This window comes from Bactrocera oleae, chromosome 6 (genome assembly GCF_042242935.1).
Source record: "Bactrocera oleae isolate idBacOlea1 chromosome 6, idBacOlea1, whole genome shotgun sequence".
In the NCBI taxonomy this organism is placed as follows: Eukaryota; Metazoa; Arthropoda; class Insecta; order Diptera; family Tephritidae; genus Bactrocera; species Bactrocera oleae.
The window spans coordinates 34,981,531-35,009,417 of record NC_091540.1 but is presented as its reverse complement, the minus strand read 5'-3'; the positions used below and the strand labels follow the sequence as shown (position 1 = coordinate 35,009,417).

The 27,887-nt window shown below is 35.2% G+C and overlaps 1 protein-coding gene across 1 annotated transcript; it reads left to right on the top strand.

Moving 5' to 3' along the window:
* The first annotated feature begins 9,364 nt into the window (after positions 1-9,364).
* On the top strand, positions 9,365-27,223 carry serp (chitin deacetylase-like protein serp). The gene is made up of 5 exons (XM_014238556.3): positions 9,365-10,332; positions 15,948-16,108; positions 19,538-19,787; positions 24,997-25,315; positions 25,483-27,223. The coding sequence occupies exons 1-5, from the start codon at positions 10,281-10,283 to the stop codon at positions 26,309-26,311; spliced, it is 1,611 nt and encodes a 536-aa protein (XP_014094031.1). The 5' UTR covers positions 9,365-10,280; the 3' UTR covers positions 26,312-27,223.
* The last annotated feature ends 664 nt before the right edge of the window (positions 27,224-27,887 follow it).

Genomic DNA, 27,887 nt, shown 5'->3' with positions numbered 1-27,887 from the left:
AGCGTGTACACAGTACAATTCTAATGTAAAAACTTGATCTTCTTGGTTTTTAACCAATATTTCTTTTTATTTCAATAATAGAACCAACGTGTGATATTTAATGACACACCTTAGGTAATGTCTAGAGAACTCATAATTTTTATTATATGTCGATTGCATACTAAAGCCTTTTAAATCATATACCTTAATTGATGAAAGGTAAACAGATTTAAATAATCTTTAAAACTATAATGAAATGTATAACTTTGGTCTACACTCTAGAGTAAGTATTTAATGTGTTGGTTTGGAAGTTACTATGGACCCTTAACTTAGGTTTAGTCTTCATGTTCAATCGATGTTTTTGAAAGCTAAAGATGTTAAAGTCATAAAATATTATAACTTAAAATATTATAACCTAAGCTTAAGTCGACGCTTAAAACTCTTTTGTTTTTCACGATTGTGCCTCTTGTATCGCCTGGATGGTTGGTGGGAAATTATGGGATTTATTATTATTACGAGGGTTGTCCTTAATATTTAGGCATTAAAAACCATTATCGAAATCGCTTTATTGTTTTTCAAAATATTCTATATTAAGATATACCATATACACTTTTGGATGCGTTTGAACCATATATTGAAGCACTTTTGCCACTCTGATTGAGGTATCTGCAAAACATGCGTTCTGAACGCATACACCGCCTCTTCAGGTGTCGAAAATCGAGGACTAAACGCCGGATGACTCATCAAATCGATGTTGTGAGCAGTGTTGCCAGAAAATTTTTCGAGAGACCACCAGTGTCGACTCTGAAACCACTAAAAGACCACTAGCGATCTCTCCAAGCTAAGCTAACTAATTCAAATATATAATATAAAATAAGAAGGAAAGGAAAGTAATAATATTAAAACTATTTTAAAGAAATAATTTTGTTTTAATTAGAAACCTTTTTAAAATTTTAAATGTTAAAAAAATGTCAATATTAAAATATTAAATATTATTTCAAGCTATTAAACTAATAACAGAGATTAAAATTTTTTTTAATTATCACTTTTTTAATTAGTGGCTAAAAATATTTTATATTCATCTGAAGAATCATTAACAGTATCTTTCAATTTGCCGAACGATATGATCTGGTATATCATATTTACGACAGCATTTTTCAGCTAACAATAAGCCAACTCTCACCATTAAAAGTGATCTCAACAAGGGTAGATCCATCTTATTACGCTTTTTACTTTTTATTATGTTCATACTACTTAAAAGTCTCTCAACGTCAGCATTAGAGAAAGACAATATCAAAAGTAACATAGCAAAAGAAGCCAACTTTTTAAATCTTGTTTGTCCTTGTGCGTCCTTAAAAGCCAAAATTTCATACCAAAACTTCTTAGTATCCTTAGATTCTTTCCATGTTAAAGTGTGAATCTTATAATGCTTATATTACTTGGTAAACGTATTTTTATTTCATTAATTAAGTTCACGATGAATATTAGGCATCTTTGACTAATAGCTTTCTCGTCATTTTGATTTAGACCTTGTTCTCTCAATTTCGTCATGGCGGTATTAAACCTTTATCTTAAATTGCACACAGGATCAATAAAATCATGTATATTTTGAATAAATATATTTACTCTTTCAGTAGGTAATTTAATCTTATTCACAAGAATGTCGATTAAATCGAATAACTCATCCCTCAATTTAGTCGGGTCTGCATCTTTCGACTCAAACAATTTATTAACTCTATTCAGCTCCGACAGTATTGGATATAAAAAAGCTAAAAACACATAGTTAACGTCATCGCAATACATATTATGTAAGACTTCAGCCGTATAGCATCTTTCTTCTAACTTAACTACAGAAAAATGAAGTTTTAACTCCAGCCACTGGTTATAAATCCGTGAGACAGCAGATTCGATTGATAGACATCCAGTCTGAGAAGATTGGACAATCTTGAGAGAATATTTACCATCATTTATTGCGTTGTACAAATTTCTATATTTTGCTTGTCTTGAAGCAGATCAATTTTGCGTAAACTCCTTAATTAATAGCTGTCATAACTGATGCATTGTCCGTTCCAATTCCCATCATGTTTGTTATTGATAGTCCAAACCGATGGAGTACGTCTTCGTAGACACCACTTTTCTAAAGCGGATACTGTAATAAATAATTACAATTCCTAAATTCTTTATAACAGCAAAATCTGTTGATTCGTCAATCAAAATACTGTATGGTTGATCTTTCATATTGTCTTTTAATTGCTCAGTAAAATAAGGTGCCCAAACGTTGATTATAATATTTGAACACTTTTTGCGGTGTAACTTTATTTCGCCTTCTTCTTTACTAGTAGAGTGATTAATGGCTTCTCCTAAATGATCAATCACAGATATACTTGTATACATGGCTGCAAACAACGAAAGCCGAGCTTATTTTTCTTTTGATACTTTTGTATATACTGGCTTAAATGAAAGCTTAGGATGAACCATACCAACCTGTAAAAGATGCAGACAACGTAATATGTAAGTCAATAATTTAGAATATAATATTAACAGTATTAAAATGGTGGTTTAACCATAAAAAAAGTTATAAAATAATGTCTTATTGTCGTTTACCTTGGCATTTTCTTGATGTTTGTATGTCGACGTGTCACTTTTTAAATCGACATAATGCTTCCGAATGATTTTACCGCAAAATTTACAACAGCTTCTAACCAATCTTTCAAAATCGCGTCTTTAAGCCAACAATCTCTGAATTTTTGTGAATACTTTTAAATGAATATTACAGTATTCATATTTGTACAATGTAATTTTTCACTGAATATTATTTTAACAAGTAAGGAAGGGCTAAGTTCGGATGTAACCGAACATTTTATACTCTCGCAAAGTCAAATGGTATACTCGTTTGAAATTTCTTTGTGGATTGACTGATATTTTCGGTAGAAGGTCAACTATAGGCACTGGGGTCCACATATTTAGTACTTACGGGTTTGAACAGTTTTGGTTCGATTTAGACAATTTTTGGTCACAAGGTGGCATACTTTAATTGCATTATTCACGCAAAGTTTTACCCCGATATAATCATTGTTACCTGATTTGCATAGTGGAAAGTGAAAGAATCAGATGGAATTGAAAAAGGTGTTATATGGGAAATAGGCGTGGTTGTAGTCCGATTTCGCCCATTTTCGCACTATGACATAGAAACATGAAAAGAACGTTACGCACCGAATTTGGTTGAAATCGGTTAAGCAGATCTCAAGGTATGGGTTTTCACCTAAAAGTGGGCTGTGCCACGCCTACTGTCTAATTTTGAACGCGGTTCCTATAAAGTCATCTTATACCATCTCAGAGATAAAATTTAATGTCTCTGGCGTGTTTAGTGCTTGATTTATCGCGCTTTTAGTAGTTTTTAACAGTACCGTTATATGGGGAGTAGGCGGAGTTGCCACCCGATTTCAACTATTTTCACACCGTCAATAGAAGTGCTAAAAACATTTGCTTCTAGTGAATTTTGTTATTATAGCATTAGCGGTTTAGGAGATATGCACATTAAACCTATTAGAGGCAGGACCACGCCCACTTTTAAAAAAAAAGTTTTAACTGCAGATGCCCCTCCCTAATGTGATCCTTTGTACCAAATAACAGTCTTGTATCTTATTGCGGAGCTTAGTTATGGCAAGTTATTTGTTTTTGATTAATGGCGTTTTGTGGGCGTGGCAGTGGTCCGATTACGCCCATCTGCAATACCAACCGTCTCACGGTACCAAGAAACATGTCTACCAAGTTTCATAAAGATATCTCAATTTTTACTCAAGTTAGAGCTTGCACGGACGGACGGACGGACAGACAGTCACCCGGATTTCAACTCGTCTCTTCATCCTGATCATTTATATATATATAACCCTATATCAAACTCGATTAAATTTAGGTGATACAAACAACCGTTAGGTGAACAAAACTATTATACTCTGTAGCAACAGGTTGCGAGAGTATAAAAACGATTATTTATTTTCTTATGAAGAAAGAACCAGCAAAACAAGATGAAAGAGAATCAGTCATCTGTTATATATAATAAACAACTGAGTATAGACTATATATACTGTATAGTAGAGAAAGCTTGAAAAAAAGCTAGAATATCTTAGAGAGGGAGAAAACACTATATGTACAAGTATATTATATTTACCATTATATATTTAATTTTCTGTATTGGCCGTTGGCGGGTATTATTTATCACTAAAAAAAACCACTAACCACTAAAAATTTTTTTTGCCCACTAGGGGAAGAGTAAAACCACTAGTTTTAGTGGTAAAACCTCCAAGTTGGCAGCAATGGTTGTGAGTGCTCAAAAATGCAGTTTGTGTAAAAGATCGTACTGTCGCAGTGAAGAGTAATTCGTCTTTGGTGGTTGGTTTTCTTGATTTCTTGAAAGACAACTGGCAAAATAGAATGGAATTTACTGTTCTGCGTTGTTCTAGTAGGATGGTTGCGACAAGTCTTGTTTTTCCAAAAAACAAACAGGTAACCATTTGCTTGGAAGTGCTTCGTGCGCGAGCAGTTTTTTTTGGGTCCGGCTCATTTTTGAACACCCATATGGTCGACTGTAGTTGCTCATACGTATAAATCCACGATTAATCATCTGTCACGTTGTCATACAGACATTAGACGTATTTCGAAGCACAGCTATCGTATTTTTTAACCTTTCTCTCGACCAACCGACACGAGCCTTTTTTTTCAGCGATTAACAAATTATGTGGGATCCAACGTGAAAAAAATGTTCTACAATCAAATGTTCATGGAATGTTAAGTGTATGCTGATCCCACTAATGCCTATAGTTGTCTTAATCTCCCGATAGGTCACATGACTATATTTCAATATACCTATAATCAAGTTTGCGCACATCATCAATAGTTTCTGGAACAACAACTGATTTTAGACGACCTTCACGAAATTCGTCGAAGTGATCTACGACCTCGATTGGATTCACCATACCATCGATAAATACTGGTCTTTTATGGGGCTTCATTGACAAAAATTTAATAGTTCATCAATGCTGTGTTGCTGAGTTAATCCACATCGAAAGTCATTATTATTAATTCCATTTTTTGGGCGAGATGAGTAATTTAAGTTACTGTAAACAACACAACTATCTATTTCTGCTTGAGATGACAACACAAATAAAGGTCGACTAGTCAATCAATGAATTTTATTCATACATTTCTCTAAAATTTTCGTTTCTCTTTTTTGAAGATTGCCCAAAAGAGTTTTGCTCGAAGCCAAGTAACTAAACTAAAAAAAGTTGTTTACTGTGAAGTAATTTTGTTCAGTTATTCATATATGCAAAAGCCACTTGGATCAGTGAGAACATTATACCTACTCATTAATGCAGGAGTATCAAGTTGCTATGTATCTTAATCGTTTTGCTAGCTGGTTTTTCTTTTTACTTTTATTACTCGATAACACTGGAACTTAGCACTCGCTTGCTTGTTTTTATACTCTTGCAACATGTTACCACAGAGTATAATAGTTTTGTACACCTAACGGTTGTTTGTATCATTATCAGGACGTGTTGAAATAAGGGTGACTGTCTATCCGTCCGTCCGATGAAAATTGGTTCACATGTTTCTTGTCATCGTAAGGCGGTTGATATTGCAGATGGACGTAATCGGACCACTGCCACGGTTGACTCGAAAACCAATAAATTGGCATAACTAAGAATGCAGTTTTTGAAAAAGTTGGCATGGTTCCGCCTTCTAACAGGTTTAATGTTCATATCTCTTAAGACGCTAAATCTATAATAACCAAATTCACTCAGGACAAATTTAGTTTATCACCCCTATTGACTGTGTGAAAATGGGTGAAATCGGATGATAACCCTGCTCACTCTCCATATACTAAAAGTGGGATAGCTCATTGAATAAACCATTTAGAGACGTTGACTTTTACACATAGGATGTTAAAATTAAGCGTTATAGGAGCCAAGACAAAAATTGAACAAGGGGTGTGGCACCACCCACCTTTAGGGGAAAACACATATCTCGGAAACTGCTCATCGGATTTCAACCAAGTTCGCTATGTAACATTATTCTGACATTCCTATGTTGCACTGCGAAAATTGAGGAAATCGGATTACAGCCACGTCTACGTCCCATATAACTCAATGTTAAATTCCATCTGATTCTTTCACTTTCCGGTATACAAATATACGACCAATTAATATAAAGGGACAAAATTGCATGAGTAGTCCCTTTGAAGTGTGCCACCTTATGACCAAAAATTGTCAAAATCGAACCAAAACTTTTCAAGTCTCTACTTACCGAATATTTGGACCACAGTGCCTATAGTTGACTTTTTACCGAAAATATCGGTAAAAGTGTGAGATATATAATTGAAATTCAGGGAGGGTCCTTTCCTGATAAACCTCTGTATGTATCTCAAAAATGGGTTGAATCGGGTTACTACTTCTTTACCCTTTATAAAGATTTTCAAACTTCCGGGTGACTTTACATCGCATATATGGCCGAATATGTGAATTATATCTACCATATGACTGGTGATAGTATGTGAGGAACCTTAATGAAATCTGGGGGGCATTATATAGTATTAGTCTGCGGCATGTTAGTAGTATGTGGTATTGGCAAAAACTTATTAAATCGGGTCAATACTACTCCCAACTCCCATATGTTACTTATATAAATTTTCGTTATTCTAACAAGTTTTATGGCGAATATGTCGTTCAGTGAGTATTATTTATATATAAAATTGCTTCAAAATTTGTTCTCGAGTATACCTGAGCAGTGTCAAAGGTGATGCAACCCGTCCCTTATCCATCCCTAATATACCCCTTAAAATTATTTCCATTTTTCCACTTTTTTAACCGTTAAGGTTGGTCAAAGAGTGTGAAATTAAAATGAAATAAATGGAAAAGTTTCCTTAAAAATTATGTGGTTTAGCGCTGAATTACTTGTAGAATGATATCGCTCTAGATGGTCTAAGCCTCATATGCTTAATCTAATTATTTTAGGCTATTCGAACGAGTTATTATCACTACATATGTATATCTCAGTTGAGCATGCTTTTAATATAATTATGGCTAGGTAGGGTAGGTAGGTAGAGTGGCTGTCCAATGACGCACCTAGGCATATAGGAGGCCCATTGTGATACCACCGGGACTATTTTGGCTAAGACGAACTTAAATATAGCGATAAAAATGAGTATAAGATAATTGCATTCAATATAAGTCAAGAAGATACCAAATTTGATTGTAATTTATTCACGATTTCATAATAATGGATGTTTAATTCTTAGCAACATTTTTATACTCTCGCAACCTATTGCTACAGAGTATAATAGTTTTGTTCATCTAACGGTTGTTTGTATCCCTAAAACTAATCGAGTTAGATATAGGGTTATATATATATAAATGATCAGGATGAAGAAACGAATTGAAATCCGGGCGACTGTCTGTCCGTCCGTCCGCCCGTGCAAGCTGTAACTTGAGTAAAAATTAAGATACCTTTATGAAACTTGGTACACATGTTTCTGGGTACCGTAAGACGGTTGGTATTGCAGATGGGTAATCGAATCACTGATGGATAATCGAAACACTGCCACGCCCACAAAACGGCTTTAACCAAAAACACATAGATTACCATACCTAAGCTACACAATAAGATACAAGACTTTTATTTGGTATACAGAATCACATTAGGGAGGGTCATCTGCAGAGCAAACAAATTTTTTAAGTGTTAAAGTAAGGTAAAATAACAAAATTCACTGAGAGCAAGCGCTTTTAGCTGCTCTATCGACAGTGTGAAAATGGGTTAAACCAGGTGACAAGCCCGCCCTCTCCTAATATAACGGTACTGTTAAAAACTACTAAAAGCGCGATAAATCAAGCACCAAACGCGCCAGAGACAGTAAATTTTATCTCTGGGATGGTATGAGATGACTTTATAGGAACCGCGTTCAAAATTAGTTAGTGGGAGTGGCACAGCCCACTTTTAGGTGAAAACCCATATCTTGGGATCTGCTCAACCGATTTAAACCAAATTCGGTGCCTAACGTTCTTTTAATATTTCTATAATATAGTGCGAAAATGGGCGAAATCGGACTACAACCACGCCTATTTCCCATATAACACCATTTTCAATTCCATTCTTTCACTTTCCAGTATGCATATCAAGCAACAATGATTATATCGGGGTAAACCTTTGCGTGAATAATACGTTTAAAGTATGCACCCTTGTGAATAAAAATTGTCTAAATCGAACCAAAACTGTTCAAGCCCCTAAGTACTAAATATGTGGACCCCAGTGCCTATAGTTGACCTTCTACCGAAAATATCAGTCAATCCACAAAGAAATCTCAAACGAGTATACCATTTGACTTTATGAGAGTATAAAATGTTCGGTTACATCCGAACTTAGCCCTTCCTTACTTGTTTTACCTTAAATTTTTGAATAACATAAAAACATTTTACCGATTTTTTTAAGTTTAAGTCAGTCTTTTGAAGGCACAAGTTCATCTATTTTATTTATGAGTTAGATGAAAGATTTAATCAGTAATCACAAAGAAAAGTTACATGGAAAAGAATTGGAATATTCTTGTTGTCTTCTAAAGACGACTTAACATGAGCATTCTTGTTGAATTATAACCCAGTTTTGGAAAAACCATATTGAGTAACAATATTTACTTCCTCTTAATAGCTTAAACACAATACGGGCGACGACGAATATTAGTCGTACTCGGCGACGCCTTCGGACGGATTTTCGCCGAGTGTGTAAAACGCAATACGGACGATTTTCGTCGCAGCTAGTGTATATTCAGCGCTCAAAAATATCACAATAAATGACGAAACCTTCTTAAATTTTTTTTGAAAAATCTTAATATTTTTACTGAAAATAATCTTTCTTTCTTTTCTTGATATGGGGATGCCGTTTTTGCCGCCGTCGTGTGTTCGAATCACCGACGGCATCGCCGAGTACGACGAATATTCGCCGTCGCCCGTATTGTGTTTATGCTATAATGTCGAAATCTTATTCGCACCTCAATTCATGAAATCACAGTTGTTGTCGTCGCTCATGACATGTGTGGTATAACATAATACTCATTGCCAATACCGAATCTACATACATTAAAATCACTTCGCACCTGAATAGTTGGCGTGCTTATGCGCATGTATGCGTTTGCATTGAAGACTCACCACATTTGCCAAACCTTCAGCAACACCAACGCTTCACATTTCCCCAACCACTTTAAATGAGTAATACCAGCATTACCCCGCCCAAGCAACAACTACCAAACGCAGAAGAAACTCAACACGGCAACTCACAGTCTCCCAGTCGTATTTCGGAGCCAAAAGCATGTCAATATAAAAGCGTGTTGTTGTGTCAGACGCTCTCTTAGGCTGGCACGGCGCGACATGTAAAGATTTTCGTAGAAAATTCGACACGAACGCGTTGAATATATTTACTGCTATAAGGCGCTTTAAAATTCTACATAATTTTTTTTTAACGTAATAAAAAAATCCACATACGAAATATCCTCGCACACCCACGTAAGCGTTGCATACACGACAACTTTCCGAAAGTGCATAACGATTTGTGGAATGCAACTGCAGTACTCGCACTTCTCCTGCCGAGTGTGGTGAAGAGCCGAAAAAAGCCAACAAACGAATTCAACATATTCAACACTGCTGACACGCTGCGCAGTGCTCAAATCTAAAACTGGATATGTGCCGTTAGTGTTGTTTTTGTAATTGTGTTGGCATTTGCAATTAATTTGCTGTAATAAAAGTAGAAGAAGTCAAGCGATTTCGAAGGCTGACATCAATATATATTGGCCGTACGTTAGTGGTCTGTACGTACATACGTCGTTACGCGGTTGATTTGTGTGTGTGTATGTGTGTGTTTGCGTTGTGGACGGGCTCGATTCAGGCGCTCGTTGCTTTATTTACTTGTTCGCGACAGTTGCTGCGATCTTTGTACTGTTGCGCTGGCGCAGTGTAAGTGGAACTCTGCTAGTGATCGGTAGGACAAATTTGCTATAGTGCGCTTTGTACTGAAACGATCTCTCCTCTTCTACTTATAAAGAAAAAAGCATAAACATATTTATTTTTAGTGAGGTTCGCTACGTCGTCGTGAGCCCCACTTAAACATTTAACACTGAAAGTTTGTGTGTGCTTCGAGTTATTGCAATTTCTTACGTTGAAACGTGAATACCGTTCGTAGATAGTTGCTGCGGTGATTGCTGGTGGTGTTTCAGACTCCATCGTTAGTAAATAAAAATAAAATCGAATAAACAAAGACACACAATGGAAAAACTCTTTGTGGTTTTTGCCATTATAGCTGTAGCTGCTGCGACAGGTGAGTGATTTACGAAACATATTTGAAGTGTTTTAGTTATATTTTAGCAGTATTTACGAAAATAAGTGTTTAAGTTATATTTTAAAAATGTTTAAAGAGTTAAGTAAATTTTTTTTAAATTTTTTTTTTATTTTAAAATTTTATTTGTTATTATTATTTTATTTAAGTTTAGTAAGTTTCATAATTATTGTTTGGTTTGGTTTATGCTTAAAATATATTATGAAAAAATTATACTTTTTTCCCCTGAATAATTTCTAATGGTAACTGTTTTGTTATATCCTGGTATTCCAAGTTCTTTGTAAATTTATTATAATCCCAAAAGCTTTGACGGTTCTATCTTAAACATAAAGTTTAACGAGTAGCAGAAGCGTTTTCTTTTTGAAGCTAACCTCAAAAATTCCCTTAAATAAATTTAATTAAAACATGTAAAAAATCCAGGAAGGCGAAAAAGTGAGGTTAAATTAACTGTTTACTGTGGTGTGAGGTTATATTCGTTATGATTGAAGTTTCTTTCAATTAAATTAGGACCAAAGCAGGCTATCCAATTTACAGCCACTAGAACTGTTCGCGCTTACTAAAGACAAGAACACCGAAATTAACGAGTAGCAAGCTTTGATTTCTGTTAATACGTTTCAAATAAGGTTAAAAATGATCAAATTTAGATAAGCAATGTTGAAAATAAACAAAGTTAGTTTAAAAATTCTCTTCGAGTTCATTTTCAGTTTAGAAAGAATTCTTAAGCTGTCTATCTATCCACTATGATACTAATTTCTAGTTAGGTACTTAAAAAAAAACGTGGGTATCCAGTCAGGAATACTGATTTCGACGAATGATTTGAAATAAAGATTATTGATAGTGCTTGTATCTGAGAATTTATAAACTCCAGTTGTATTTGACCTACAGAAATCAAATTAAATAATAAAATGGTTTCAAAAAAAATTAATTTGCTGATGTTTTTGAGCCCTTCAATTGCGTTCTGAAGACAAGTTGAAAGACAGTTTGATAGAAAACTTTGAAAGCAACGGATTCTTAAACATTAAAAAGTAATTTTTGTTTGCAGTTTCAAATTTCGCTTTTTTCACTGCTTTTGAGCTCTTCGAAATTTTTCGTTTTCGATATCTAGCAAGTAAATCAACCGATTTCGACCCGGTTTGCGGCAAACGATGTGTTTCTTCAAGGTTTAGAACTGATTAGTTTTTGGTGTCGATCGGTCAAGTCGTTTGGAAAAAATTTTTATTTTTGAGATTTCTCGAAATCTACTGGTCCGATTGGGTCCAAACTTACACGAAATTCAAGTGCAATGAAACCCTTTGGAATGCCGTTTAGTTTATTCAAATCGGTTGAGCAGTTTAATAGTTATAAGAGGGTCACATACATCCACACACACACACATACATCCACACATACATACAGACATACGGACATCATCGTAGAAATGTTCGGGGAATGTTCCTCGACCCTCAGAACGTCGAGATCTGTTGAGAACTCGATTTTTGCAAAATGGGGTGAAACCAATATCTTCCCGATTTTTAGAAAAATTTCCATTTTCTTAGCGGGAAGTTAAAAAAACAATATTTGCTGTGCATTAAAAAACTATTGAGGAAGCACTTTTTTTCGGCGCACATTACAAGTCGCAACGCGAACAAATCGTCTTGCATAATTTATGTAAGCCAACTTTCACTGCTGGAGATCTGCGCATGGCATAATTATACAATATATGTATAATTCGAATGTGTATGACATTTGAACAACAACATTAATAAAGTTACAATATACCGTTATGCTGCACAATTCCTTTGAATGCATTGCAGTTAGCTACACAACCAAAAATTATGGTGCCGTCATTTGTCATACTTCACCCACTTGTTTACAAGCAACAAGAAAAAATCGGATTTAGGTTGTGGAATAGCTATGTACTCATGTTATATTATATATGTAAGTACATTTGTATATAAGTACAGCCGGTAGAGGTGCAAAATACCGGAAACACTTGGTTGCACTTAACGGAGTGCACGTGAATTCAACCACACATACGCATACATACATATATACAACAGTTGCCAGATCTCAGCTGGGTTAGCGGGTTCAGTAAGAAACTAGTTATGACAACAAAAAATCTTAACTATTTTTTATTGCATATTTCTACAGTGTTATGGAAAATTTTAGAATTACTGCAGGATATGTGTTTTGAAATAGGTTCTAAAACAGTTTATAAGTTATTGGGAGCAGGCTAAAAATGTTTAACGCCAAGCGAAAAAGGGGAATACAAACAATTTCATCATAGACATAGCAAATGTCTCAAAGCGCCAAAAATCAGTCGATTTTTTTAAATTAAAACTTATTTTCAAACATTTACAAGCAAGACTTAAGATTAGAAACTTCACACACACGAATATAAGTAGCTTACATAATCTTAAGTGCCTTAAAGCTCCTAAAATAAAGACTAATTAAAAAATTATCACTTATACCATTATTTAATTTTCATTTTAAATTTCTAATAGCAAAATAAATCATAATGTTGCATACAAACTACATTATCCCGGTAATCAATAGTTAACATTATCAAAAAGTAACCTTGCAACCAACCGATTATGTAAAAGGTTGCATGTTTATAAACTGCAACACAGACAATTCATAATTGTTGCATCTGCTCGTTTTACAATGTACTTACCATAAACATTCACCACACACAAACCAACATGTTTATGCACATATTTGGCTTTCCACTCTCCTTCTTCATTTACTGCATTCCCTTTTTAATAAGCCTGACACATAGCATCGCTTATATATATTTAGTTGCTCTAGTCAACCTTGACAACTCCGCTGATTAAAATTATTGAGCTTTGTTTTTGTGTGTTTTCTTTGCATTTGTGAAAGGTCGTTTTGGTGTTGCAGTGAAACAACTTTTATTTTTATGTGACAACGAGAGTGTATATGTGTTTTTCTATAAATTGCAATAAACAAATTTCCAATAGTGCAGCTGACATTTAGTTGCGGCTTGTATTAAACCAGTTTTCAAATAGAAATTCCTCTCGAAGAACCGGTGGAATGACTTGTGAACGAAGTCGATAATTTTCATGAAAAGAATTTAATTAAATATTTAAATGTTGTTTATGGTGAAGTTGCTTAAAGTAAATTGTGCGGTTCTAATACTAGATTGGCTTAATGAAGACAGTTCAAAAATTTATGAAGACGGAACTGACTTGATTTAAAATACAGCTACTCATTCTTTTTCGTTCTAAGTACTGTAAATGTCTATACTTATCAATTTGTAAAACTTATTATTCTGAATATATTTCCTCGATAATTCAACAACATAACAAAATAATAAGTGAAAATTTTAAGCGCCTGCAGAATAAAGCTGACAGATTAAGAAGACTGCAGGAAGTATCAAGAGCAAGGCACCAGAGAAACAATGGATCATTTCTTGTGCACTTGTCCCGCATTAGCAAGGTAACGCTTCAAGCATTTGGGAGCCCCACGGTATAAGACACTGGAAGAGGTATCGTTATTGAAGTCGCAGACAACTTATCATGAACTAAGTATCGATCCTGGCATTGCTAAGGACCAAAACTGATTTATGCGTGGCTCTTCAGCCGACCAGACTAATCTTACCTAACCTTTAAGCGTTTCCAAAACCATTTTCCAAATTGCAACTCAAAAATTTTTCCTAAAAGGATTTACTTTCGTAATCATAGAATTACCTAGTTCTTTTCACTTCTGCCTTATTATCTCCCGGTAGTCTACAAAAAACATTCATAATTTGTCGAAACGAAGAAGCAACTGGGGTAAACCTCAAATGGATAACATTTTTGTAGCTTACGCATTTAAAATGTTTGGCAAACAAGAGGGGGAGAGAATAATATTTTAAGATCTACTGTCTTTCTTCAAAGATTCCTACAAACTTATTGTGCCAGTTAAAGCTCAAAACTGTATTCTGCTAGAGACTTTTAACCATATTTGAAGGGTTTCAAACAATTATATTGATAGCTTCCATGACGGTGGTTTTCAAACTAATTAATTTATTCGGTTGCACCGAAGATAGAATACCTTACTCTTGGCCAAATTTGGTAAAGGTATCTCGTCAAATGAAAAAGTTCTCCATACAAGCACTTGATTGCGATCGTTCAATTTGTATGGCAGTTATATGCTATAGAGAAACAAAATCGGCGGTTAGGACAAATGAGCAGCTTCTTGGGAGAAAAGGACGTGTGAAAAATTTCTGATCGATATCTCAAAAACTGAGGTTCTAGTTCGCGTATATATAGACAGACAGGCAGATAAATAGACGGGCATGGCTAAATCGACTCATCTCGTCATGCCGATCATATACAAGTATACATATATGCATATATATATTTCATAGGGTATCCGACATTTCCTTCTGGGTGTTACAAACTTCGTGGCAAACTTAACGTACCCTGTTCAGGTATAAAAATTAATAAAATTCTCTGACCGCATGTAAGGAAATATGTTTAAAAGCACCAAAAAGGGAATAGATCAGCTCTTTAAAGTATTAGTTGTTGTTATAGAATCATGAAACGTTATCGTAATATTTTTGTGACAAGCTGAATAGGTAACAGTGATTCTGCATTTAAAAAACACAGTCCTTTCCCATTACACTGGCTTTAAACTGTCTTGAGATTTAAGAATATCGCATTCTTACAAAATTTTCTCGCTAATAAAACCAACAATGTTTACATCTCTTTCTAGTGAACTTTCGCTTTTAAGTCACTGCTTTGGCTTACATCTCACTACTTTTTATTGTTGATCAAACTAGTGAACCACTGTTTACAAACTGTTGCTACTATAAAAAACAAAAACTTGTTTCACTCCGCCACTTTTTGTCCATTGCCGTGGTCCATTCATTTTGTTGTTGTTTTTAACACTTTTATATTTGTGACTTAAAGCGGTGCCAAGTCGTACCATGTTCTTTGTAAGTTAAGTCACAACAGCAGCTAACCATCCACAAACAGTCCAACGATCAACAGTGATCAACACAACCGGCTATACCAGTTAGCATTTTGGTCGCCCACCGAGCGCCTAGCCCAGCGGCTGGCATTAATGGCCGCGGCTAGCTCTAAAAACGGTGTTGCCGAACTCACACGTGTTGTCAAAAGCAAATCCGTAGCATTTGTTTATACATATGTATATACTTTTATTTTGCGCAGGCATTTGACATATGTCAAGCAGGAAGTTTTAATCATGGTGTTCACTTGAAACCTACTTTTCGTGCGCGCGCAGAAGCACTTAATGGCTGAATGGTTACTTGTATATACCTGGCGGTGTACCACAGATTCGACTCGTTGGCACGAGTGCTTTATGGCCTAAACTCCTTCCGGTTTGTTGTTCCTATTTACGCCAATCTGCCAAAAATTGCGACATTTAACATAAATGTCAAGTGTTTGTTGATTTTTTTATTCATATTTTGAAAATTAATATTTATGAAAATATGCCTAAACAAGCTGATGAAACATTATTGCTGCTGAAATTAGCTCTTTTTAGCATAAATGCAACTAAGTAATTTATAAGGATGAATAATTATTTGAATAACTTGACTCATAGTTTACGAATATATTAAAATATTTTTATAAATTTTCGGTTCTTCGTTTCAGCTTCTGCCGATCGTGTGAGACGTCAAGCCGCTACAGAGGAGCCCAAAAAAGAGGAGTCCTTCGAAAAGGAACTCTGTAAAGATAAAGACGCTGGCGAATGGTTCCGTTTAGTAGCTGGTGAAGGCGATAACTGTCGTGATGTTATTCAGTGCACATCGTCGGTAAGTTATAATTCTCTTATATCGGAAAGTAAATAAAAAAAACGAGAAACAAAACAAGAAAAAGGTTAACTTCGGTTGCGCCGAAGCTGCACAAATAAGAAAGTTTCCATAGACGGACTTGGTTTTGATCGGCCAGTTTGAACGGCAGCTATATGCTATAGTGGTCTGATCTGAACCCTTCGCTCGGAGAACATACCAATACTTTGAACAATTATCCATGCTGAATTTCGTCAAGATATCTTGTCAAATAAAAAAGGTTTCTAAACAAAAACTCGATTTTGATCGCTCTGCTTGTATGGCATATGCTATAGTGATCGAATCAGAAAACTTTCTTCGAAGATTATAGCGTTGTCTTGGGGGAATACATGCCGATGTTTGTGAAGATATCTTGTCAAATAAAAAAGTGTTCTATACAAGAACTTGATTTTGATTGTTCAGTCTGTATGGTCGCTATATGCTAATGTGATCCGATATCGGTGGTTCCGCCAAATAAGCAGGTTCTTAAGGACGTGTGCATCGATATCTCAAAAACACAGGACATGTCTAAATTGTCTTAGCTCGTCACGCTGATCATTTATATTTACAATTCATATAGTCTCCAACGTGTAGTTCTTGATGTTACAAACTATGTGTCAAACTTAATATACACTGTTCAGAGTATATTATAGGTATATGTAAGTGTCAAGGTTAGTCGATTTTGTCAAGTAACGCTGAGGACGCTACAAAGTGGTAGTAGAAACTAGTCATTGGATCACATAAAAACTAATTATTTTCTATCCAGTTAGTGGTACAGTTATTTAGAAATTGAACTTAAAGCCACATACTTGTTTTAATTATTATAAGTTGAGGAGCAACGTAGAGTTTTAAAAATAGTTTATGAGTCAACTTGGACCTTTCTTTCTTTACTTGGATTTCTAAACGTTTATTGAATATTTATTTAAGCATACACTGAATACCTAAAATATAAATTCTAAGAATATGAAATAATTTATTAATTAACCTAACTTTTAACAAACCTCATCTATAAATCTTTTCCTGCAATAATTTGGTCGACCGAGAAAATTTTCTTCAGTTTTTATTCTTTAGGCAACTTATTTTAAAACTCTTTTCAACATGACTTCTTTAAGATAATTGACACTCCTAACCTTTTAAAAGTCATTTATGATCAGATTAGTTGTATAGAAGAGCCCTTGAATACATTTTGGAAAATCGCAGCTAACTTCACGTAATTTCAATACTACCTGATTTCCAATAAAGTCTAATCAAAGTAAGGTGGAACAGTTGTAAGAAAAAATATTTGCTGTTTTATCCAGTGTTTCATATATGCTTTCCTTGAATTGTCGAGTGTCGTTCTGGCTTCTGATTAACAAAATTGTATCTAGAAATAATTGGGAACTCAATTAATCATATTTACCTTAAATAATCTTTTATCGTTTATTTGCTCTTTGTTTTGTTTCGCTTGGCAGATAATGTGATTATAAAGAACTTAAACGAAATTTTAACCGAGCGTTCTTTTGCAACTAGCTTACAGACCAAGGCTGTTATTCTTATTTAAATAGATGGATAAACCTAATAGTATACAAATAATCATACATATTTTTATACTCTCGCAACCTGTTGCAACAGAGTATAATAGTTTTGTTCACCTAACGGTTGTTTGTATCACCTAAAACTAATCGAGTTAGATATAGGGTTATATATATATAAATGATCAGGATGAAGAGACGAGTTGAAATCCGGGTGACTGTCTGTCCGTCCGTGCAAGCTGTAACTTGAATAAAAATTGAGATATCTTTATGAAACTTGGTAGACATGTATCTTGGTACCGTGAGACGGTCGGTATTGCAGATGGGCGTTATCGGACCACTGCCACGCCCACAAAACGCCATTAATCAAAACAAATAAATTGCCATAACTAAGCTCCGCAATAAGATACACGACCGTTATTTGGTACACAGGATCACATTAGGGATCGGCATCTGCAATTAGGGTATATTAATTTTGCCACGAAGTTTGTAACACCCAGAATATAAAGTATATATATAAATGATCACCGTGACGAGTTGATCTAGCCATGTCCGTCCGTCCGTCTGTATATACGCGAACTAGTCCCTCAGTTTTTGAGATATCGATCTGAAATTTTGAACACTTATTTTTCTCCCCAAGAAGCTGCTCATTTGTCGGAAGGGCCGATATCGGACCACTATAGCATATAGCTGCCATACAAACTGAACAATCGGAATCAAGTGTTTGTGTGGGAAACTCTTTCATTTGACGAGGTATCTTCACGAATTTTGGCACGGATTATAAGTTAAGGCAACAATGTAGTCCCCAAAGAAATTATTGAGATCGGATGACTATAGCATATAGCTGCCATACAAACTGAACAATCGGAATGAAGTGCTTGTATGGAAAACTCTTTCATTTGACGAGGTATCTTCACGAAATTTGGCATGTATTATTATTTAAAGCATTACTCTAATCTCCGAAGAAATTGTATGGATCGGATGACTATAGCATATAGCTGCCATATTAACTGAACGATCGGAGTAAAGTGCTTGCATGGAACATTTTTTTATTTGACGAGGTATCTTCACGAAATTAGGCACGAGTTATTGCTTAAGGCAACAAATTATTCTCCACAGAAATTGGTCAGATCAGATCACTATATCAGATAGCTGCCATACAAATTGAACGTTCGGAATCAAGTTCTTGAAAAGGGCCTTTGTTTTTGTGAAGGGTATTATAGCTTCGGCGCAACCGAAGTTAACGTTTTTTCTTGTTTTTTTTTAAAGTGGGCGTGGTCCCGCCTCTAATAGGTTTAATGTGCATATCTCCTAAACCGCTAATGCTATAATAACATAATTCACTGGGAGCAAATGTTTTTAGCACTTCTATTGACTGTGTGAAAATAGTTGAAATCGGGTGGCAACTCCGCCCACTCCCCATATAACGGTACTGTTAAAAACTACTAAAAGCGCGATAAATCAAGCACTAAACACACCAGAGACATTAAATTTTATCTATCAAAATTCGGTACATAACGTTATTTTCATATTTCTATGTTATAGTGCGAAAATGGGCGAAATCGGACTACAACCACGCCTATTTCCCATATATCACCATTTTCAATTCCATCTGATTCTTTCACTTTCCACTATGCATATCAAGCAACAATGATTATATCGGGGTAAAACTTTGCGTGAATAATACGTTTAAAGTATGCCACCTTGTGACCAAAAATTGCCTATAGTTGACCTTCTACCGAAAATATCAGCCAATCCACAAAGAAATCTCAAACGAGTATACCATTTAACTTTGCGAGAGTATAAAATGTTCGGTTACATCCGAACTTAGTCTTCCTTACTTAGCCCTTCCTTATAGTTTTCATAAAATGTTTCTCTCTCTCAATCTCTTTTATGCACACAGGGTCTGCAAGCCATCCGATGCCCGGCTGGTCTGTACTTCGACATTGAGAAGCAGACTTGCGACTGGAAAGAGTCCGTAAAGAATTGCAAATCGAAAAACAAGGAAAGACGTGTCAAGCCTCTGCTGCACACAGACGAGCCACTCTGTCAGGATGGTTTCTTGGCTTGTGGTGATGGCAACTGCATAGAGCGTGGTCTCTTCTGTAATGGCGAGAAAGATTGCTCGGACGGTTCCGATGAGAACACTTGTGGTAAGTACTACTTAAATTATACATTCTTTGGTTATTACTAAAATGGCAAAATCTCGATTAAAATTAAAAACATGTAACTGTAGTATCATAAAATCAGTGACCTCAACACACTTTATAGCTTCAAGTGTTTAATTTTCGATATGCAGAAGCTTATGTGTGACGGTGCAAGAATGCGCGAATAAATCTTCGGCTCACCTAAAAATTTCAAAAGCCACTAAAAGTGACAAATAGGCAGTAGATATTGTAGTGCGCACATATTTTATTCATAAAATACTTGTAAAATGTATTCAAATTAGAAACCGGAATTACTCAATGCGTATTAGTGCACTTCTAACAGTACTTTGGTAGCACTCGAAATATAATGCATATAAGCTGGTGTTTACGGATAGTTACGTTCCTTGCTCTTTTAGTAATACCCACAAATGTATTAATATTAAAATATATACTATATATATTTACATCTATAATTATATTTACATATATCTTTTTATTTCTGTAAACTGCGATTAGTTGCGCTTGTTATTTTTTAAGCAGTTGTAGAGCTTAAGAGATTAAAGTTTTTGGGTTGCCTATAAAAGAAAACTTACACGGTTTTAAATTTAGAATTGTTGTTGTTGTTGTTATGTTAAATGTCGTTCTTGTTTCGTTTAAAACCGCTTTGTTGGTGAGCTACAAATTTCAGTCGAGCATGTGTTTAACTTGAGCAGTATGTGCTTATTGCCACAGCCATAACAACAACATCAAAAACCTACAACATTTCTTACACAAATATGTATATAAAAAATACTATGAATACCGGTTTCATGATTGTTGCACAAATTCGGCATTTACCTTCCTGCCGCGAGTTTTAGTATTCAGCTGCTGCGTCTTCTTCTACTACTGATGCATATTTCACCACTTTTATGTTGTTGTGTTAAAAATAAACACGAATTCAACTTGCAACCTCAATACCGTTGCACTTTGCTCGACTGAGTTAACCTACTGTTGACTATACAAAGTTTCGGCAGACAGACGATAACAATCAATATTCAGTGCCGACACACAAATTTACCGCAAACAGACTGGCAACTATTTAAAGCGTGACAAAACCAAAAAAATCAAAACAAAAAACAGCAGAAAAATCTTTCAACGAGCTGATGAAAGCATAATTTGAATGCGGTTGAATTCGCAACATTCGAGCATAAAGGGAAACCGTGGAAAATTAGACACGCTGTAGCAAATTGTCTGTATAAAAATTTTGGTAATTATCAAAAAACAATAAAAAAAAAAGCAAAAACGATTAAAAATTTAGCATTTAGTGGCAAGTTGACGATCCGAAAATGTGGGAACCGCCAATTTGGTGCCTAAGTACTGATTAGTCACGAAATCGGGGTACGATTTGAATGAGTTTACCATGGACACATGATGAAAATAACACTGCAATAATAAAGCAATGATGTAAAATGGAAAACAAATACAATGTTGTAGAAATGTTTAATAATAGAATAATGTTGCTTAAGTCTTGTTAAATATTTATTGCAATGGCATATTAAATATTGTCTAAAAATATTTGTTGTTGCTTATTCACCAATAAGCATGTAATTTTTAGATTTCTACCGACTTTTTTTCATATTTCAATTATTCAAAGTTGTAACTCTTCATAAGATTCGACTATTGCTTTCTCTCGATAGTGATTTTCTATATTTAAAGACAATACAGCACTTCAATTCAAACTCTGAAGATAAATGCAAGACGAATTGCATATACTAACCTAACGACGCAAAAATAAAGCATACTTTTCGACTAAAATGAACGGAAAATGGGAAAAATCATATAACGGGTAATTCTTATCACATGCTCTCTTTACCAGTGATTATTCACTCAAAGATGAGGAAATCAGAAAACAATAAAGTAACAGCACGTTTTTAATCAAAACATCAGAAGCTGTTATATTAGGCTAGAGAAGGTGTGCTAACCTGATGACACGCAGTGTATACCATATACGTGTACGTATGCGATAAGTAGCTGAAACCACAACGAATTGAAATTCGTAGGGCTGAACTACATATGCACATTAATACATAAGTATATACTATATATATAAGTTCACTCACACAATCAGCCTTTAATATATTTACATTCCAAAAACACAATGTTAAATGTGGTAAACAAATAGCAACACAATCGCCTACAGCTGCGGTAACCTGCGGGAACCGGTTCGATGACATAACCGAAATGTAAGCAAAATCAGCTTTCAGCATTTTCGGCACAAATCAAAGTTGAATTAAAACAAAATACAAAAATTTTAAAACAAAGGAACCTTATTTAATGACTGCGATTTTTTTTCAAGAGAGTTAAAGATAAGCAACTGTGCAAAAAAGTTAAAAAATAAAAAAAATGCACAAAAACGAAAAATTGCCAGAAACCAACATATTTGGTTATTAAAAGTCTTTAATACCCTTCGGCAGTAAGCAAATAATACATTCGCTTATATAACAAATAGGTACTCTCCACATACAATGTGCACAAGAGCAAAAGAGATATGCTGTCGAAATTGTATTGAAAAATTAAAAAATAAAAAACAATAATTGTAAAAAGTTCAGCAAAATAAGGAATACCCATACCTGCAGCTATGTATTTAATAACAGTGTGATCCAGTGAAAAGCTTGCAGCGAATATTTCATGAAAAATTACATACAAAAAGTATTGTAAGTTTTTTGCAATCTAATGTAATGCACGCCTATGTGAATGAGGCCGATATTTAAAAATATATAAGTATGTAGTTGCACAAAATTATTTCAATCGCATCATCCCTATGTAGCTATATGCTTGTATATATCAACTTGCAGAAGTTCTATCTTCGAACACTTTGCTTCATATCACCCTCCGAGATAAACCAAAATAAATCAGTATGGCTATTAAAGAATCTCTCTTATATAAGTACTTCTTCCTGGGGTCGTACACCTTTATAAACTGTCTTTTGGAATCATTGGAGAACCGAAGCGCTAGCCTTATTAGGAAGCAAGCCTCCACATTCACAAATTCACTATGACAAGTGTGTTCCCAAGTTATTAAGAATGTAGAGTAACTGCAATCAGCGATTTATCATAAATTTGCACACCTTCGTTTACAGTTCAGTAATGTATAAGTGCCATACGAGTGATCACCCATGTATCAAAATTTAACTGTGACAATATACATATTTCACTGCAGTCACATGTAAACAGTTATTTTTTAGAAATAGTACAACAAATAGTCTATCATCGAAAATTTGAGCCACGAGCAAATAAAACATAAACTTAACGTACATATGTGAATTGCCAAGTAAAAGTTGCCATTAAGCGCGTCCGACGAATATTTAAAAATGCGCAACAATTTAGAAACACACATCAGCAATGCACAAGGTGAAGACTGCGTGGACTGAAGGCGTATGAGAGCTTTAGACGTAGGTTTCGTGCTGAAAGTTCACATATTTATGTAAATATTTAGTGGTTGAGCGATTTTTTACATTTTTACTCTACACTCCCGCTTAGCTGCCGCTTTCCCAAGCGATTGATGTTCAAATTTCCACGCACGTAGCATTCATTATCACTACCAATACACATATGTATGTATATGTATGTGCTTTTCTATGGGGATAGTGTGTCACCTAGTGCATTGTCCACACAAAGCTTCAACTATTTGACGCACAGCTCTTTCTTTATTTGAGAAATGTGTTACACACACGCGCATATGAACATACTTTTACACATCAACACATGCATATACATACATACATGTGTAATATAAACAATCAGTGATTTGCATGCGGGCACATAACATATTTGTATGCTTTATCGGCGTAGATGTCGACGCGCCGCTCATAATAGATAATCCAGCGGCATAGTCGCCAACATTTGTCAATAATTCACAGGCCAAAGCTACGCTTAAGCCTGGGACCCAGCCGCACTTTGGCCACTGACCGCGTGTAATGGTTGCCTACAAATCATTGGCGTAGTAAACACAATAGCGGTACTTATTTTCAATTGTTTTCGACACTTTTCTGTGTATGTATATATGGGTGTGTGTGTCCGCATATATAATAAATAATTAATTATTTATATCGCTTTCATGCTGTGTGTCTAAATTATGTTTGTGGTGCTGTTTGAATAACTAATATGCGTTAACGAATTTCCACTTTCAAACCGTTAAGTTCATTGACATACAAGTAGATCTATATAGATGCCGCTATTTCTCCAACTGTTAATATTACACAAATAAAATACACAACAAAACAATAATAAATAATAAATTCAATTGCATTGGTAAAAGCGGCTGCAAAATGATTAGTTGGACGTTGAACTCCTGCTATCAACCGCAGCGATTGTTTGGTGTTATAAGTGAATGCATTAGCAGTGGCTGTGCATTGTGAAATTGACTGGTCAAAGCAATTAGCGCAGCTAACAAACGAACAGTAAATCACCGGAAATTACCAAAAACGGTATTGAGACATGAAGAAATATTCAGGTATATTCAATATCGTTATAATATACCGTTAAGAGTAAAAAATACGCTAATGAATTTCGTTGCACACGGTACTTAAGGGGTCAAGTGATAATTTCTTGGAGGGATAACGTATCCCTCAGGTAATTAACGTACATAAGTACATAAATATTTGGTAGAGCAGCAGTTTTTAGTTCTTTACGATTTTAATTCTTCCAAATCTAATTAAGCACATGTTCTTCATCACAACAAATGTCACAAATCCAGTTGGAGACAGAAGTCAGTTAGAAAAAAAGTTTGACGAAAGAACAGAAAGACGATATGAAAGCACTGAAAATTTTCGCACAACCGTTATGAACACCTGTTACTAATGAAAAAAAATTATATGTACACAAAATATATCTCAAAACCCTTCTTTTAAATAATTTTGAATCCATTTTAAAAATTTTCTATGTTACATATTTAACAAACATCTTAAAAATTGTTTTAAATGAAAATGTTTAAACAGTTGACATCACTCTAATTTTATATTCACTGTATACTTATATAATTTGCTATAATTTCTTCTTCCTATTACAACATATTTTATGTTATCAAAACTGCAATTGACTCCCATCAGCTGTTGTTTCAGCTCCTCATAATTGAAATTACAGCTTTTTCATTACTCTCACCATAAAATATTTTTGTAAACTTACCGAAATTTCTAAACTTCAGAAATTTTTTTACCTTCTACCTTATTATATTACAGATATCGATAACGATCCAAATCGCGCTCCCCCCTGCGACCCCTCTGTCTGTGTGTTGCCCGATTGTTTCTGCTCTGAGGATGGTACCTCAATTCCCGGCGATCTTCCAGCCAAGGATGTGCCTATGATGATCACCATCACCTTCGATGATGCCATTAACAACAACAATATTGATTTGTACAAGGAAATCTTCAAGGGACGCAGGAATCCTAACGGTTGTGACATCAAGGCTACCTACTTTATTTCGCACAAATACACCAACTACTCAGCGGTACAGGAAACCGCACGTAAGGGGCACGAGATTGCTGTCCACTCTATTACGTGAGTGAAGACATTAAGTTTTAAACCTCGTATTATCTTACAATTCAAAACAGATTCATTTTTATCAATATTTAAACATTTAAGTCGGCATATTTAAAGTACTCGTATATGTCTAATACAATTGTCTTCCCTTACATCTTCTCTTCCCACCCTCTTTACGTACACAGTCACAACGATGAGGAGCGTTTCTGGTCGAACGCTACCGTCGACGATTGGGCCAAGGAAATGGCTGGCATGCGCATCATTATCGAGAAATACGCCAACCTCACAGATAACTCAGTGGTTGGTGTACGCGCCCCTTACTTACGTGTCGGTGGTAACAATCAATTCACCATGATGGAAGAGCAAGCTTTCCTCTATGACTCCACAATCACTGCGCCCTTGTCGAATCCACCCCTATGGCCATACACCATGTACTTCCGCATGCCACACCGTTGTCACGGCAATCTGCAAAGCTGCCCAACACGTTCGCATGCCGTGTGGGAAATGGTCATGAATGAATTGGATCGTCGTGAGGATCCGGCCAATGATGAATATCTGCCCGGTTGCGCTATGGTTGATTCATGCTCGAACATTTTGACCGGTGATCAATTCTACAACTTCCTCAATCACAATTTCGATCGTCATTACGATCAGAATCGTGCACCATTGGGTCTGTACTTCCATGCGGCTTGGTTGAAGAACAATCCCGAATTCTTGGATGCCTTCCTCTACTGGATCGATGAGATCTTGGCCAATCACAAAGATGTCTACTTCGTCACAATGACACAGGTCATTCAATGGATGCAGACTCCATTTACTATCACCGAGGCCAAGAACTTCGAACCATGGCGGGAGAAATGTGTGGTCGAAGGCAAGCCAGCCTGCTGGGTGCCCAACACCTGCAAATTGACCTCCAAGGAAATTCCCGGCGAAACCATCAACTTGCAGACTTGCGTACGCTGCCCGAACAACTACCCATGGGTGAACGACCCGACCGGTGATGGTTTCTTCTAAGTCAAACGCGCTCACCTGTAATTGCACAGCCAGAACATTATTTTTGTTTTTACCTCATTTTAAGTCCTCTGACTTTTCGTAAGGTTTGTGCGCTAGCTCTCTGTTTATATTTTTAAGTTTTCTTATTGGTCTTATTATACACTTCTTCTTCTTCTTGTTTTTTAAAATTAGCTATGTTATAATTTTCTTTTCCCTACTCGTATTTAATATATAAATTTGCTCCTTACCATTTGTAAATATTTTTACTGTTAATGGCCACACGCAGACAACTAAGCTAAACATTAAAAAATAAAATCAAGATTTATTTTATTTATTAAGTTTAAAAATGCCACTTTCTGTTTTGTATTTTTGGTTTTGTTTTCGTTTTAAGTTTTCTTTCTTTATTTTCACTGCCTTCTTAATGATATGTTTGCTCTAATTATGCAAGACTTTTATTATTTGACTGACCTTCGAGCTGTCAAATGACTATTGGCAACCATTTACACATCTATACGGGCCGCACATAAGTATTTGGCACTCAAGGTCGTTGCTGTGTTAATTTTAAAGTTACGTAAACGCCGAACAAGATATGTACACACAAAGAAATACACGAAGAGATACAAGAAAAAGCCGGAACAAATCAATTCCACACATTATATCAAATATTTTCGACAAATACTCACTCACACAGACACACGCATACACACAAAGTGTTAGGGAGAAATGAATTGAAACGCAAAATCGATATTGCGAAAGTGTTTAATTTGTAGTATGTTTTATTGTACGTATATTTAAATATTTTTTATTACATAATTTTTAATGTATGTGAAACTTTCTGTCTATTATCCATTAATTTAATATGTTAATCGATCGATTGATATAAAGATCTGTGGAAAACAAATAAAACAACCAATTAAAAATATAAAATTAAAATGAATGCCTTTATTTTATGTGCTTTGATATAAGTGAGGGGAATGCGATCGAGTTCGATTATATCTATAGCGACTTTCCTGAAGCGGACCATTGCACAAAAAAAGGTTTGAAATCGTTTAAATAGGGATGGATACAAACAAAAGATCGATGTATAGGTGGCACATGGGTTAACGCAAAAAAAAAAACTAATGAGACTTGTTTCCATTTTAAATGCTGCTCAATCACAACAAAATCGATGTATTTCTGAAGTGGACTGTTACTGCTGATGAAGAGTGGGTCAGTTTAAACAACGTCAAGCGAAAATGGTCGATTTGTTATGTGCCTGGTGGAGTTGGTGTGATCTGGTCCTCTACGGCCAAACTTTTAATTCCGTCCTGTACTGTCACAAATTGGACTGTTTAAAGGAAGCCATCGCCCAGAAGCAGCCAGCTTTGTCCATTAGGAAAGGAATTGTTTTCCGTCAGTACAACACGCCAGGACAAACACATCGATAATGACTCACCAGAAGCTCAAGCAGTTTGGTTGGGAGATTCTTATACTTCCACCTTATCGAAAAACCGGGTATTTAAAGTTAACCGGTTAATTCCAACTATTAACAACAAAACCTTTAATTTAATACAAAAACACTCAATTTTGTTGACGTGTTTTTAGGGTGCTTATACCG

Coding starts and splice junctions, on each gene's coding strand:
- serp (XM_014238556.3), top strand. CDS start 10,281: ATGGAAAAACTCTTTGTGGTTTTTGCCATTATAGCTGTAGCTGCTGCG. Junction 10,333..15,947: donor AGCTGTAGCTGCTGCGACAG/GTGAGTGATTTA, acceptor TCTTCGTTTCAG/CTTCTGCCGATCGTGTGAGA. Junction 25,316..25,482: donor ATTGCTGTCCACTCTATTAC/GTGAGTGAAGAC, acceptor TTACGTACACAG/TCACAACGATGAGGAGCGTT.